This window comes from Carassius carassius, chromosome 14, assembly GCF_963082965.1.
Source record: "Carassius carassius chromosome 14, fCarCar2.1, whole genome shotgun sequence".
NCBI classification, from domain to species: Eukaryota; Metazoa; Chordata; class Actinopteri; order Cypriniformes; family Cyprinidae; genus Carassius; species Carassius carassius.
In genome coordinates, this window is record NC_081768.1 from 31319544 (window position 1) to 31333632 (window position 14089).

The following is a 14089-nucleotide window of genomic DNA, read 5'->3' on the forward strand; positions in this document are numbered from 1 at the left end:
TGGGTTTGAAATCAAAATAGAAGTATAAATGTTGTGTTTGAAGTAAACAGCCACAGATCAGGAGCAGTCTGTGCTGCTTCTGTACCACACATGGACTAAATGACACACTGCAAACAAGTGTGAACCTCACATACAGCTCACAAAACCAGGCTTGCGCTGTGTGTAAGCTGTCGTGCAACAAAAACACTGTGGTCAAAACAAAAATGCAATGCATGATCCAACATTTAAGTGAGATAGATTTTTTTTCAGGGAAATCACTTTATTTAATTATTCATTTAAATCACTATAAATGTAATGTTGCTCGTGACAACAAATCAAAAGTGCAATTCTTGTGTTTCAAGCTGCTTATTTTCAGCAAGCCATAATATACATGTATAATATACATTATATATGAAATGCACTTACTCTAGATGAATGTCAACAGAAAACACAGATTCTAATTTTATTGATTTTAAATAAGCAGTCATCCAGTAAAAACACATTTTTGCATATATCAAACAGGTTTAAAAAAAGAAATTAAACATTTCACTATATATTTCACAAATACACCTATAAGGACTTCATATAAACCCACACTTATAAAGAAGAAAAAAAAAAAAAGATGTCGCTCACGTGCCTAAAGCATGATTTATTAAATTATGCATTATTATAGCATGAACTCTGAATACACTTTACTTAACCACCTTTCTCAGCTCAGCCAAGACCCAGATGGCGAAGGTGAGCAGTGCCACTGATCCGGACTGATGTGTGGCTGCCAGCGAGGTGGGGACATAGAGCAGCAGCGTACTGATGCCCAAAACCACCTGAGAATGACATCAGAAAAACACATTATATTAGCACCACTTTTTCTGTAGGTTAAAGTCACAGCTTATAAAAATGTAATAGCATTAATCCAGATAGTTCTACCTAATACTGTGATGATACCAGTCCAATTTATTTTAATTTTTCAAAGTGACCCTTTTTACCACACCTTAACACACATTAATCCATATGTTGTACCTTTATTACATTAAGAATTTGAGATTTAATTACACTGAGAAAATTACGACATTAATAATTATTACATTATTCATGTAAAAAAAATGTGAATTTATACAATTAATTATGAGAAGCTTTAGACAAAACTTCTGAGAAAAGCCTCTGCAACTGCGGTGTAATTAGTAAAAATATCAACGCCACTTGTGGTCAGTTCTCACCAAGGTTGGTACACAGCCTCGCTTTGACTATAGTGTGTTCAGAGAGTATTTCAGAGAGTACTGAAGACATCACATTAGCATTCAGGCCCATAACTCAGTCAGTTGAAGCACCTTTGGCAGTGATTGTAGCCTTTTTGGGTATGATGCCACAAGCTTTGTACTTCTGGATTTTGGGATTTTCCTCAGCAAATCCTCTCAGTTTGGATGGGGATTGTTGGTGAACAGCCACTCTTAAATCCCTCCAGAGATGTTTGGTTGGGTTCAAGTCTGTACTGGAATCGTTGTTAAGTCACTTGTGTTGTCTAGGCTGTGCTGATTGTCCTGTTGGAAGTTAAACCTTTGGTCCAGTCTGATATCTCTCTATTTTGCTTTGTTCCACTTTCCTTTTAACCTTCCAGTCCCTGACACTATGAAACACTCGCACAGCATGATGCTGCCACCGATGGGATCACATTGTGCATAAGCTGTGCCTGGTTTCCTAGCAGACATGATAATTGGATGCAGTTCATCAGACCAGACAATCTTGTTTCTCACAGATGCTTTTCTTAAATGCTTGCATGGACTGAGGACAGGCTTCAGTCTGGCCAATCTGACATATGTCTCGTTTCCACCGAAATTACCCGGAACATTTGTACCAGGAACTTTTTCCCCCCAGACCTGTTGCTTTCTGCGTTTCCACCACGGTGTAAAGTACCGGGAAGATTAGGCAAATAGACCGGAGACGTAGGTCTGCGAGCGTTTCTCAATACAAAGTACGCTGATTTTGGACTTGCATCCTCGGTAGTTCAGACTTTGTGCATTCGACTCGGGAGTGTGATGTCCGCGACGACTCAAATCCGGTAAATCTGCAGCGTACTTGATAACTTCAGTCAGATGACCATGGCTACTGCAATTTTCCTCTCTGTATATTTACAATAAAATGAAATAGGATATCAAATACCACTGCCTCCTTTCTTTTTCATTTAAACATAATAACAGCTGCAGAAATGTACTTAGTTCAGGGATATGTGTATATATACAGCCATTACAATGAAACGAAATATTATATAGATTTGCCTTTTTTATTTTCATTTTAACATATAGATAAATTGAATACAGACCAAAGAAAACCTGTTAGATTTACCCCGCAGCTGAATTATATTTTATGTTTAACCACTAAAGAGACATCAGAGCCAGCGGCACATATCAGAAGGTCTAGCCGAGGTGAGGCTGTTCTCGGCGGATACATGAGGACTGAGCTCTCGCTGATCGCGTGGAGCTGACCGTCTCTGAGATCGGCGAAACACATTTTTAAATAGATGCTGTCTTTATAAATAAACCACAGATTTGAGTTTTAAACAACTACATTCTCGCCTGAAATACTTTTAAAATTACATTTCATGACACAATAACTGTAATATTTTGAAAATGATCCTAATAAATGGTGGTTGAACTCAACCAATGCTGTGTGAACTCAACCAATCAGGATGTTTAGCGCCCAAGTCCCGCCCCCGAAAGTTCAGGAACTTTGAAAAAGTACCACCTCGCCAGCAGGGACTTTCTGAGGGGCATTTTTTTTTACCCGGAACTTTATTTAGTTCCTGGTTACTGCGGTGGAAACACACCGAGTACCAGTCCAAAGTCCCTAGTTCCTGGGTAAAGTTCCTGCGGTGGAAACGCGGCGATAGACCTCAGATCAGTGAAGTCCTACTGTGAGTCTCCTATCTCCACACTGATCATCAGGTTCTTACCTCGCCTCTCTCTCCATACTTACTGCTCAGTTTGGCTGGGTGACCAGCTCTATGAAGAGTTCTGGTTGTTCCAAACATCTTCCAATAAGATTTTTGGATCCCACTGTTCTCTTGGGAACCTTCAGTGAGGCAGAAGTTTTTGTAGGCTTTCCCCTGTTTGACACAATACAGACTCCGAGATCTGAAGGCAGTACCTGTGACCTCATGGCTTGTATTTATTTATTTATTTATTTTTTGGTTGGTTTATTATATTGACAGGTTTTGTCATCTCAAAAAACTGCCACGGATGGACTCCATTCAGTGTGTAGGACCATCTCAAAGATGATCCAGAAAAATGTGATGCACCTAAGCTAAATTTTTTAAGTGTCATAGCACATTAAGGGTCTGAATACTTATGTCAATGTCAACAACATAACTAGCTGCTGAAATCTCATTGGCTACAGGTGTCCATTTTTGTTCATTTATGATATTTGAAAGATATGTTAGCATTTGCACCAAAGAAGATGCATGTCAGTTGTCAATTTATTCGATCTTATGCAAGCAGAGCTATGATGATTTCTCACTCGTTGTTTCCTCAAAGCATTTCCAATGTGTCAAATTTCATTTAGACACTGCTTTCAGTAGCTATAGGTAAATGAGTAAAAAAATGTATGTCTGACCATTTAATTTGTTTAGGCTATATCTTGGTAACCTTTCTTTTTTTTCAGGCATAATAATAATAAAGACAAAAAATCTGATCAAACACAATAGCACATTAAAGTACTTTTTGGTCAATAATAATTTTAGAAGAGGAAGAAGAAGAAAATGGATGAAAATACAATAGGACTGGACTCCTAATGAGTGTGTAGTGCGATTTATGGTGCAGTTTTAGGCTTTTTACTTGTGTATAGGCCATGGCTGTGAGACAGCCAATTGCGATCTTCGCCCGTCTGGGCAGATGGACCCGTCTGGAGAACAAGTAGAGTCCTGTGATGGCTGTCAGTGAGCCGATGCCCTGTACACACATGAAACACCTCAGATAAACCACATCTGCTAGAGCAGACACATTTCAGCTGACAGGAGCAGTGCTAACCAGAATGCGATGGTCAAACTGAACCGTTGTGGGATTTTCAAACACGTTCTTGATGGCAGGGGAAAAAGCCAGAAGATCATCAGGGATCCAGCGCTCGCCCATCTTTGGGAAAGAGTTATAAACCAAACCCGCATCCAGTCCAGCAACAAAGGCACCTGTAAGAGACCATGAAAAATTACACAGACTGTCAAATTAGACCAAACAGCCTTAACAAATATTTTCCTCTGATCCTGATACAGTGAGTTACAGACTAAAGATCTAAATTCAATTTAAGTTATGTAGCCTTGTCAACATTCCCTCCGTGTAAACAGTTCTTTATAGATACTAGTACAGTATCACTACTAACATATTTTATAATAACATTACATGGGAGTTCCTTATTATTTATATTATTGTGTCCCATGTTATATCCTCCATGTCACAAAATAAAAATGACAGGAATGGCTGATTACTCTACATGCGAGCAAAAAGAGCAATAGCATAGGTGTGATCGACAAAGGACAACAAAGCAGGAAACTATACGGTGCACTTACCCCCCCCCACACACACACACACATGCACACAGTGACATAATTTATATAGTATAATAATAAATTAATACAAAATATTGTACTTGTTTAAATGAATTCATAAATTAAATAATTAAAAAAGGGAAGAACAATTTAAATACACATCTAAATTAAATGATTGAACAAAAAAAATCATAAAAGGAGTAATGTGGGAAATATGCTTCAAAGACTGGGCAAAACAGGAATGAAATCCAAAAAATCTGTCAATAACTTGCTGCTGACGTGCACGAAAACTAGCCATTTATTGGGCATTTCTTGTCCTCCCAGATGTTTTGTTTTTCCTTATTTCTATGGTGTCCTTTACATCTATTAAAAATAACATCTTTATTTGCCTCTATATTTTTGAAAGGTATCTTTTCTTGTGTTTTTGTTCAGCCATTTTGTCAGTGCTTTATTATAGACTTCTATGATTGCTAATTCACAACAGAAGACGATTATTAGGTTGAACGTTCAGAATACGAGTCCATAGGTTATATTTCAGCACGAATTTCGCGAATGGACAGCGACTCTTAAGTTGCACGTAGAACGCGTTCATGTCAAGTAAAGTTTTTGGGAAAAGCACGTGGAATTGCGGCGAGCGTTTATAACCTTGCACGTTGAGAGCGCTCTTCAGAGCTAAGATACATTGTTATCGGGAAACTCGACCCAGATCAGATTTAAGCATTCATTAAAGTGAATCGGTTCAAAGGAGTCATTAGTTCGCAAATCGGACGAGTCATTAGTGGACAGATATGCTCATATGCTCCGCGCACATAACGTTACTCCCAAATATATTTTTAGGTCGCACAGATTAAATTTCAGGACCATATGCGACAAAAATGTTGGCAATTTCGAGCCTTGTAGAAGCTGCTAAACTTTCTAGCTAGAAGTAAGCAATAACCAACATGGCGTTACTTTGCTAAGTTAGCCCAGAATCGTTTAACATTAAAGTTATGGAATCATGACAAAAGTGATCAATAGATTGGTTAAAATTTACTAGACCTGCATATAAAAATGTAAGACAATATATTGGATATGCTTACATGAATCACCCGTGTTCACGGTCTTCGTCAATCAACTGAAGCGGTTCACGTGTAGATGGTCGGGTGTGTGCGCATTCAGAACGGTGCGCGTACACTTTGAACTTCAATCGTGACAAATTATTGGACTACTATTAATTATTGGAATGACATGACGACATGATTCAAAGGCACAAAAAACATTGACAGCGGTGAGCGATCATTATGTTTACCAAAACCCGACCCATCGCAACCGCCTACACCCCGACCACTTTTTTTTTTTTTCTTGATTTACGAGAGCATCATTTTCAGGTCGGAAAAGCCGGATTTCCAGATTTTTCCGGTAGAATAACACCCCTGAACAGCCTATGGATCAGTAGCTGTTTTATGTCATTATTTTTACCACATTATTTAATATTTGTAACAAACTCAAATTATTTGCAATTTACATTTAATAATTAGAAACCCTATCCATTTCAATAATTCAAACGATACATTTGACATAAAACACAGTTTACATAAAATAGCAGGTTTGCATATTTACTTGTATTCTTGTATTCAGTCTGTTATTAGAAGCCATTTTTGATTGGATCGTAGAAAGTGTTTCTGTTTTTGAGTGAGAGGCTGCTGAGGAAGAAAGAGTGAACTTGATTGTCCCCTTGACAACCCCTGTGCATATGGTTTTAAAAGAATCATTTATAATAAACACTACAACACACAAGTCATGTCATGCATTTGCTCATACCAGAGAGAGCCGTGAGGAAGACCAGGCCGCCCGTAACCTTGGCAAACCTCCTTAACTGCAGAAAGTTCCTGCTGTCAGGTATCTACAGTGGAGCAGAGACAGAAGATTGATCTGTAACACATCCAAACCTCCTGAAACAGCAGCAGGCAGAGCAGAAATCACAGCTTACCTTGTTGGCAGGCAGCATGAGAGTGAGTCCCATCCAGAGACTGGAGCAGTACAGCAGCAGAGCGGAGCCCAGATGAGCCGCCAGCCTGTACTGACTGACACGGGGAATGTCGTACGATTCGGGTTTCTCCTCCAGACCACTCTTCACCATGTACCATCCCAGAAGACCCTGAGCATGTGCATCCATTAACAGATCTTAATTACACAGCACAATCTGAACTAACTGAAACTAGTGACAGGATGGGAGGGGTTGTAAAGAAGTAGTTCTATATACATCAAGACATGTTGAGGGAAACTCAGGGTTTGCTCAATCTAAACGCAAGCTTACCTGGGTAGAAACTGAAACCTGCTTTCTGCTACAGGCCACAGGGTTCTCCAACCCTGCTCACGAAGAGCTAACTTCCTGCAGACTTAAGTTCAAACCCTGCTTCAACACACCTTGATTGGCCTGTCCAGGTCCAAAGTCAGGGTTGAAGCTGAACTCTGCAGTATTGTAGCTCTGCAGGAGCAGAGGTGGAGACCCCTGTTAAAGACATCTGTTCATTCAAGACATAGGATTCTGTTCGATTCCGCGTGCTGTTCCGAATCTAACGAAACCAATCTTTTTTGGCCAAATTGGTCAGAGGTTATAAGCAGAAATGGCAATGTTTTATATCTTTTGCTGTGACAAAACTACTTATGTGCCCTCAGGTCATCCTTGTTGTAACACTTACCAAGGTTGGTCAGAATCTGCTAAAGCATTGTGGAGATATAGCTTCATGTCCTTTTTTGCACTAACTTTGAAAAAATTTGTTAGCACATTTTATGAAATTGGTTTGGTATATCAAAAAGCTTTAGGTAAGTTAAAACAGTTAAAGCGTTTGCAAAATACTGTATTTTACTACATACAGTGGGTAAAATAAGTATTGAACACACCACCATTTTTCCCAGTAAATATATTTCTGAAGGTGCTGTTGATTTCAGCTGCTGTCTTGGCTGTCCATGCCTTTTTGCATCTTCCTTTTTATTCATGTGTTCAATACTTTTTCCCTGTGTCACTCCACATTATAATACAGAACTTAATTTCTGAACTTGTTTGTTTTGGATTACTTGGGTTGTTACAGACAAATTCAAGTCAACAGCACCTTTAGAAATATATTTACTGAGAAAAATAGTGAGGCGTTCAATTCTTAATTCAATTTTTTTATATTTTCTTACCAGTAGGTGGTGCTGTGCCGAGGCTACTCATGTGCCCTTAAAGGGTTGGTTCACCCAAAAATGAAAATAATGTAATTAATAACTCACCCTCATGTTGTTCAAAACCAGTAAGACCTCCATTCATCTTCTGAACACAGTTTAAGATATTTTAGATTTAGTCCGAGAGCTCTCAGTCCCTCCATTGAAGCTGTGTGTACGGTCTACTGTCCATGTCCAGAAAGGTAAGAAAAACATCATCAAAGTAGTCCATGTGACATCAGAGGGACAGTTAGAATATTTTGAAGCATCAAAAATACATTTTGGTCCAAAAATAGCAAAAACTACTACTTTATTCATCATTGTCTTTTCTTCCGTGTCTGTTGTGAGAGAGTTCAAAACATAACAGTTCAATGATATCCGGTTCACGAACGAATCACTCGATGTAACCGGATCTTTTTGAACCAGTTCACCAAATCGAACTGAATCGTTTTATACGGTTCGCGTCTCCAATACACATTAATCCACAAATGACTTAAGCTGTTAACTTGTTTAATGTGTCTGACACTCCCTCTGAGTTCTAATAAACCAATATCCCGGAGTAATTCATTTACTCAAACAGTACACTGACTGAACTGATGTGAAGAGAGAACTGAAGATGAACACCGAGCCGAGTCAGATAACGTACAACAGATTGACTCATTCTCGAGTCAAGAACCGTTTCTGTCAGACGCGTCTGATTCGAGAACCGAGGAGCTGATGATACTGCGCATGTGTGATTCAGCGGGAAGCAGACCGACACACAGAGCGTCTGAACCGAACTGATTCTGTTGGTGATTGATTCTGAACTGATTCTGTGCTAATGTTATGAGCCCAGGTAAACCGAAGGCTTGAATCAAGGGCAATCATCGCAAATGATACGTCGAGCGCAAAAGAACCGGTGAAGGTTTGTTGAATTTATTGAGTTTATTGACCGGTTTATTGAATAGAACTGTCCAAAAGAACTACTGGTGATCCGAAAACTGATGTAATCGGTTCTTGACTCGTGAACGTGAATGAGTCTTTTGTTCGTTATCTGTCTCGGCTCGGTGTTCATCTTCAGTTCTCTACTCACAGCAGTTCAGTCAGTGCACTAAATGAGTAAATGAATTACTCCGGGATATTGGTTTGTTTGAACTCAGAGGGAGTGTCAGCCACATTAAAAAAGTTAACAGCTTAAGTCATTTGTGGATTAATGCGTATTGGAAGACGCGAACCGTATAAAACAATTCAGTTCGATTTGGTGAACTGGTTCAAAAAGATCCGGTTACATCGAATGATTCGTTCGTGAACCGGATATCACAAACTGCTTTGTTTTGAACTCTCTCACAACAGACACGGTAGTTTTTGCTATTTTTGGACCAAATGTATTTTCGATGCTTCAAAAAATTCTAACTGACCCTCTGATGTCACATGGACTACTTTGATGATGTTTTTCTTACTTTTCTGGACATGGACAGTAGACCGTACACACAGCTTCAATGGAGGGACTGAGAGCTCTCGGACTAAATCTAAAATATCTTAAACTGTGTTCAGAAGATGAACGGAGGTCTTACTGGTTTGGAACGACATGAGGGTGAGTTATTAATGACATAATTTAGATTTTTGGGTGAACTAACCCTTTAAGTCATGCTTGGTATAAAACGTACCAAGTTTGGTCTAAATTTGCTAAAGCGTTGCAAAGATACAGCCTAGTCCATTTTTGCATAAATTTCGGCAAATTCGTTAGCAAGATTTTTGAAAACGTATTTGGTACGTATGGTATATTTCCCGCTAAATTCAAAAATGATAAAGTCTTGAGCTGTAGAAAAGCCGAAGAAAATATTAAACATTTTTTAAATTGTTAATTATTCGAGACTTTCCAAATCAACTTGAAACAAGCATTTACCCTACAGAGTTAATATTACACTAAAAACAGTGTATTTGTTTTTTATTGTTTGTTTTTTTTGTGTTGGACATGTGTGGAGATGAGATTTCATTGTATTGCATGATGACTGATTACCTGGAAGACAACAAAGCCACACAGACCCAAAACACGAGGCTTCAGGGAGCGGCTGAAGTATCCTCGTTTCCAGAAATACACTGTAGGAAGAATGTAAGCTAATCCAACCAGCCGGCCCCACATGCGGTGACCCCACTCCATGTAGAAGATGAACTTAAACTCTGTCAGAGTCATGTCATGATTCATACTGCCGAAAAAAGACCATCACTTTATAAATGCAATTTCCAAGTAACCAATCACACTAAGCGTGTTGTAGCATCATACCTGCACGATGTCACTGCACATATTCAGATACCTGTACTTCCGCTCACATAAGAAGATGAGAAATATACTCACATTTTGAACTCTGGGAACTGTTTGTACTTGGAGAACTCGTTTTCCCACTCGGCTTGAGTCCGCGGCGGCTTCATCTCTTTCACTAAATGCCAGTCAACCATAGACAGACCGGACTCCGTCAATCTAAGACACACAGGCATCAGTCAGCGAGTGTAAAGTTTGTCTAGACAGCAGTGAGACCAGGATCATATTTCAAGCAGATAACAAGTGTTCCTGCATTGGTCTGGCAGAACAGATACTCGGGGGGGCAATAGAGTTCATAACGTCAGTCGAGTGTTTGAAATAAATCCTTCTGTGAGATTTTATTAATTTGTAATTCTATTAAGAATTTATTAAGAATTCCTTAATTCTATGTGATATTAGTCATTTTCAACACTATTTAGGGCAGATTGGCTGTATAGTGTGCACATTGGGACGCAGGGAAAGTGTCCATCTGAATGGACGGACGGTTGAATCACTGGCTCACTTGATTCGTTCAAAAAAAGTTCTGATATTCAGAAAAATACAGTGCTTGCATTAAAGCATTAAAACTCAGATATGGGTATTTTTTCTTTAATTGCTTGAATTATAAGGTTATTTTAGCTGTATTCTAATAGGCTTTATCCTGCGTTTGGACTCTCGAGACGTGTTTTTGTTTGGTTTCTGCAAAGTCAATGACTCAATGTCAGCTCTCCTATCATCTCTCGATCCCTCTGTCACACATACAGCACAATAACATTACGTCAGGGGATGTGTTTAAATTCTAATGAAGGAAAAATCATACCTTTTCTGTAGTCTTCTTTTTAAAGAAATTCAAAAGTTGCGCTTTAACCATTCTGCACGAAAAATGACTAAAACTTGACTCCACTTGTGCGCAGCTTGTTACCGAACCGAGTTCTGATTGGCCAATCGCCGTTATTCGTGAATTATCTTAAGTAGATATTTTTAACATTTGGTTTGCATGAGAAGTTTTGCATAACACACATTATTAATCCAAAGGGGATGGTGGTTTTACTGAGGGGTTGCTTTTTGCCCTTTTTTTTACCAAGTGGATGCCACCCCCCCCCTCATGTCGAGCCGTGGCAGTAACTGAGGGGTTTTCTGGTCTGCTTGCATCAGGCAACTACCAAAAGTCTGCACCAAACACTGCGTAGTCAACTAAATATAAGAAAAGACTAAACACAATCGCTGTGAGATTTTTGTCTAGTCATGCTGACTTCGTGCAGGTGACTTTCTAAGGCATTGATGAGCGTGTGTGTTCACCTGGTGACCCCCCCCAGGACCACGGCGCCCAGCACCAGCCCACTGCAGCCCAGCAGCCAGCGGCCCAGCACTCGATCGCTCGCAGCGTTTGGGATCGCAGCCGTCCTGACTGACGTCACCGTGGTCTGTCCTCTCCTCAGCAGCCACTGTCTCAAAGGGGTTCGCTGTAACACATCCACAACCAACACAGATTCCAGTGAACAGAAGCATCAGATCGTCAGAGTTCAGTAAAGTGACCTCTATAAGTAAAGGCTCAGCTGACCTCATCACTGAAGTGTTGCAGTGCTGCATTCAGATCTGATCTTTTAACACCGATCCAATTTTTGGTTCCACATATTTACATCCACTGACCACTCAACCGACTATTTACAAAACTGACATTACTGTAACAACCCTTAAATTATGGCTGAACTGTCAACAGGTGAGTTCATTAAATATTAATGATTTTATTAGGAATGACCAGATGCACTTATAATATATATATATATATATATATATATATATATATATATATATATATATATATATTCCTGATCACAGGATAAAAATGTATCATACATCATAACTTTTTAAAAACCATGTGAGCTTTGATTTGTACATTTTGAAGTATTTGTAATTAGCTAATTTCTGCAAGTATCTTCCTAAAACAGCAACAATGTGATTGAATACATAACTGAAGAGTCTCGTATCACACTTTGGCTGGTTTATCTGGGGTTTGTATTAAAGGGGTTGTAGCAGGACTCACAAAGAGATTAATTGGAGTAAATTTGGTTATTATTTTCTCTCATGTGAAAAAGCTTATTCATGGCCATTCTAAATACTGTACAAACAACAGCAATTTACAGGTTTCCTCATTTATTCATTTCTATTAATCATACTGCAGGAGACTCTGCAACTTATGACCTCAGCTGTAGATCTGTCACGTAAAACTGTTTTTATGATAAATCTTAATTCTGCAAATACTGTATATGCATTCATATTTTAAATACTGGTCACAAATCTTCATTTATGCCAAAAAATATAACATGTTTGAACTTCTGAACAAGATATGATCGGTGTAAATTGTAATGTATTTTGTTGTACGGAAAACAAGTAAATATATCATGCCTTTTGTATCCATTATTGTGTAAATGTAAATATTCTAGTTTTATAATAATAATAATAATTATAATAATACAAAGGGAGGCACTGACAAATTGTCACCTGTGGTAAATCTTTGTGGTTACTATGAGCCTAGTGGAACTGGAAAACAACATTTAAGTGAATTGTAGTGCTGTTGTTTTTTAATAATTCATTAAGTATGTTACTGTATTCATATAATGGGAGATAGTGGGAAGTGTTCATCTCGCTGTGACCCTGGCTCGACCTCTGAGTGAATGTGCAGGTGTTGGGGATGTGTCTGTACTGTGTGTGTGTGTGTGTGTGTGTGTGTGTGTGTGTGTGTGTGTGTGTGTGTGTGTGTGTGTGTGTGTGTGTGTGTGTGTGTGTATGAACGCGTTAGACTCTTCTCGGGTGTTAATATGGAGTTAATGACCGCCGGAGAGTCTGAGTAACATGATTTCATTCAGGACGGTCTCTCCGGAACTGAAACTGCAGTACAAACCACGCAGCCATACGCTCTTTACAATGAATGCTGCACACTGATAGAGCACATGTGTGTTAGCGGAAGATGACATTATATCCACACACTGACCGCTTGTTATAATATTCGTGTCTTACCTGTATATTTCTCCCCGCAGTTTGACAGCGACACGACAAGGCAAGTCTGAGTACTGGCAGCACCATGATCTCAATCTCGCGGATAACCCTCTCTTTTTATGAAATTATTATGAAATTACTAGTCACGTAACCAACATACATAACTACCCATGCTCTTCTTCGGCTGCTGCTGCTTCTTCTTCTGGTTTTGTTGGCCGCTTCCTCCTCCTAAGAATCAGCGCCCCCTGCTGTAGCACATGAGATGACCCTGCTGTACTGGACGTGTCATCTAAAGGCTTTCCTTAAAGGGGGGCTACAATGGTGTTTCGTGTATTCAGAGTTGTTCACAGTGTTAAAGAGATGGATTCTCATGCTAAACATGGCCAAAGTAAAAAAAAAAATAAGAATAATTTGGACGAATGAGAAAGAATTTCTGTGCTGAAAATCTTACTTTCGGGTTGGTACAAGTTTTGGCTGTTTTTTTTTCGATCGTGGATCTAATGATGTAGATGATTGTGAACTCCTTATATGAGCATTTCTCTCGGAAAAGCGCGCCCGCGCACACACATTGACCAGAGGAGAGAAAGACCTCGCCCATAAACACTTCGGGAAATCGTCGGCAGCGATGCATAGGATTTGTTTGAGAATGTCCCCAAATAAGTGTGTTTTTGGATGTGAGGGCTAAGTTGACCGTGTTCAGCTTTCCAAAGACCCCAGCGTTACATGAACAGTGGATGCAGTTTGTTTTTCCGGGGCAGCAACGGGGTGTATCACGTGTGTTCTCGTCATTTCAGTGACGGCACGCCTCCAGGAGCTCGGCTTTTTCCGGAGAGAATCGGAAAGCTGTAGTTTTCTTTTATAAATATGATAAAACGAAGGACTTTTTGGAGGTATGAAGGATGCAGTACTACTCTATAGGTACTCAAGATTAACATGAGATTAAGTGAAACGGTCTATGTTATGTACCCTTTAAACTATCTGTCCAAACTCTGGATTCAGAAATCCTTCAACCAGACCAGAAAAGGCATCTATAAAATAAAAATAAATAAAGATGCCATGGAAAGGATATGTATCATAATCATAACTCTATGTATGTTGCTGTATGTCCATCAGTGACTGTA

General features: G+C 39.2%; 1 protein-coding gene across 1 annotated transcript; it reads right to left on the reverse strand.

The window, feature by feature from the left end:
• Positions 1-238: 238 nt before the first annotated feature.
• LOC132157495 (cytochrome c oxidase assembly protein COX15 homolog) lies at positions 239-13198 on the reverse strand. The gene is made up of 9 exons (XM_059566856.1): positions 12990-13198; positions 11271-11434; positions 10029-10151; positions 9693-9879; positions 6480-6647; positions 6311-6392; positions 3999-4153; positions 3807-3920; positions 239-803 (listed from the first exon to the last, which is right to left on the reverse strand). Exons 1-9 carry the CDS (start codon positions 13053-13055, stop codon positions 672-674), a joined length of 1191 nt encoding a protein of 396 aa, XP_059422839.1. The 5' UTR covers positions 13056-13198; the 3' UTR covers positions 239-671.
• Positions 13199-14089: the final 891 nt, after the last annotated feature.

Excerpts from the sequence above, each read along its gene's own strand:
- LOC132157495 (XM_059566856.1), bottom strand. The coding sequence starts at position 13,055 with ATGGTGCTGCCAGTACTCAGACTTGCCTTGTCGTGTCGCTGTCAAACT. Across the intron at positions 10,152-11,270 it reads GTCCTGGGGGGGGTCACCAG|ATTGACGGAGTCCGGTCTGT; the intron begins GTGAACACACAC and ends TGTGTGTCTTAG. Across the intron at positions 6,648-9,692 it reads GTGGCTTTGTTGTCTTCCAG|GGTCTTCTGGGATGGTACAT; the intron begins GTAATCAGTCAT and ends GCACATGCTCAG.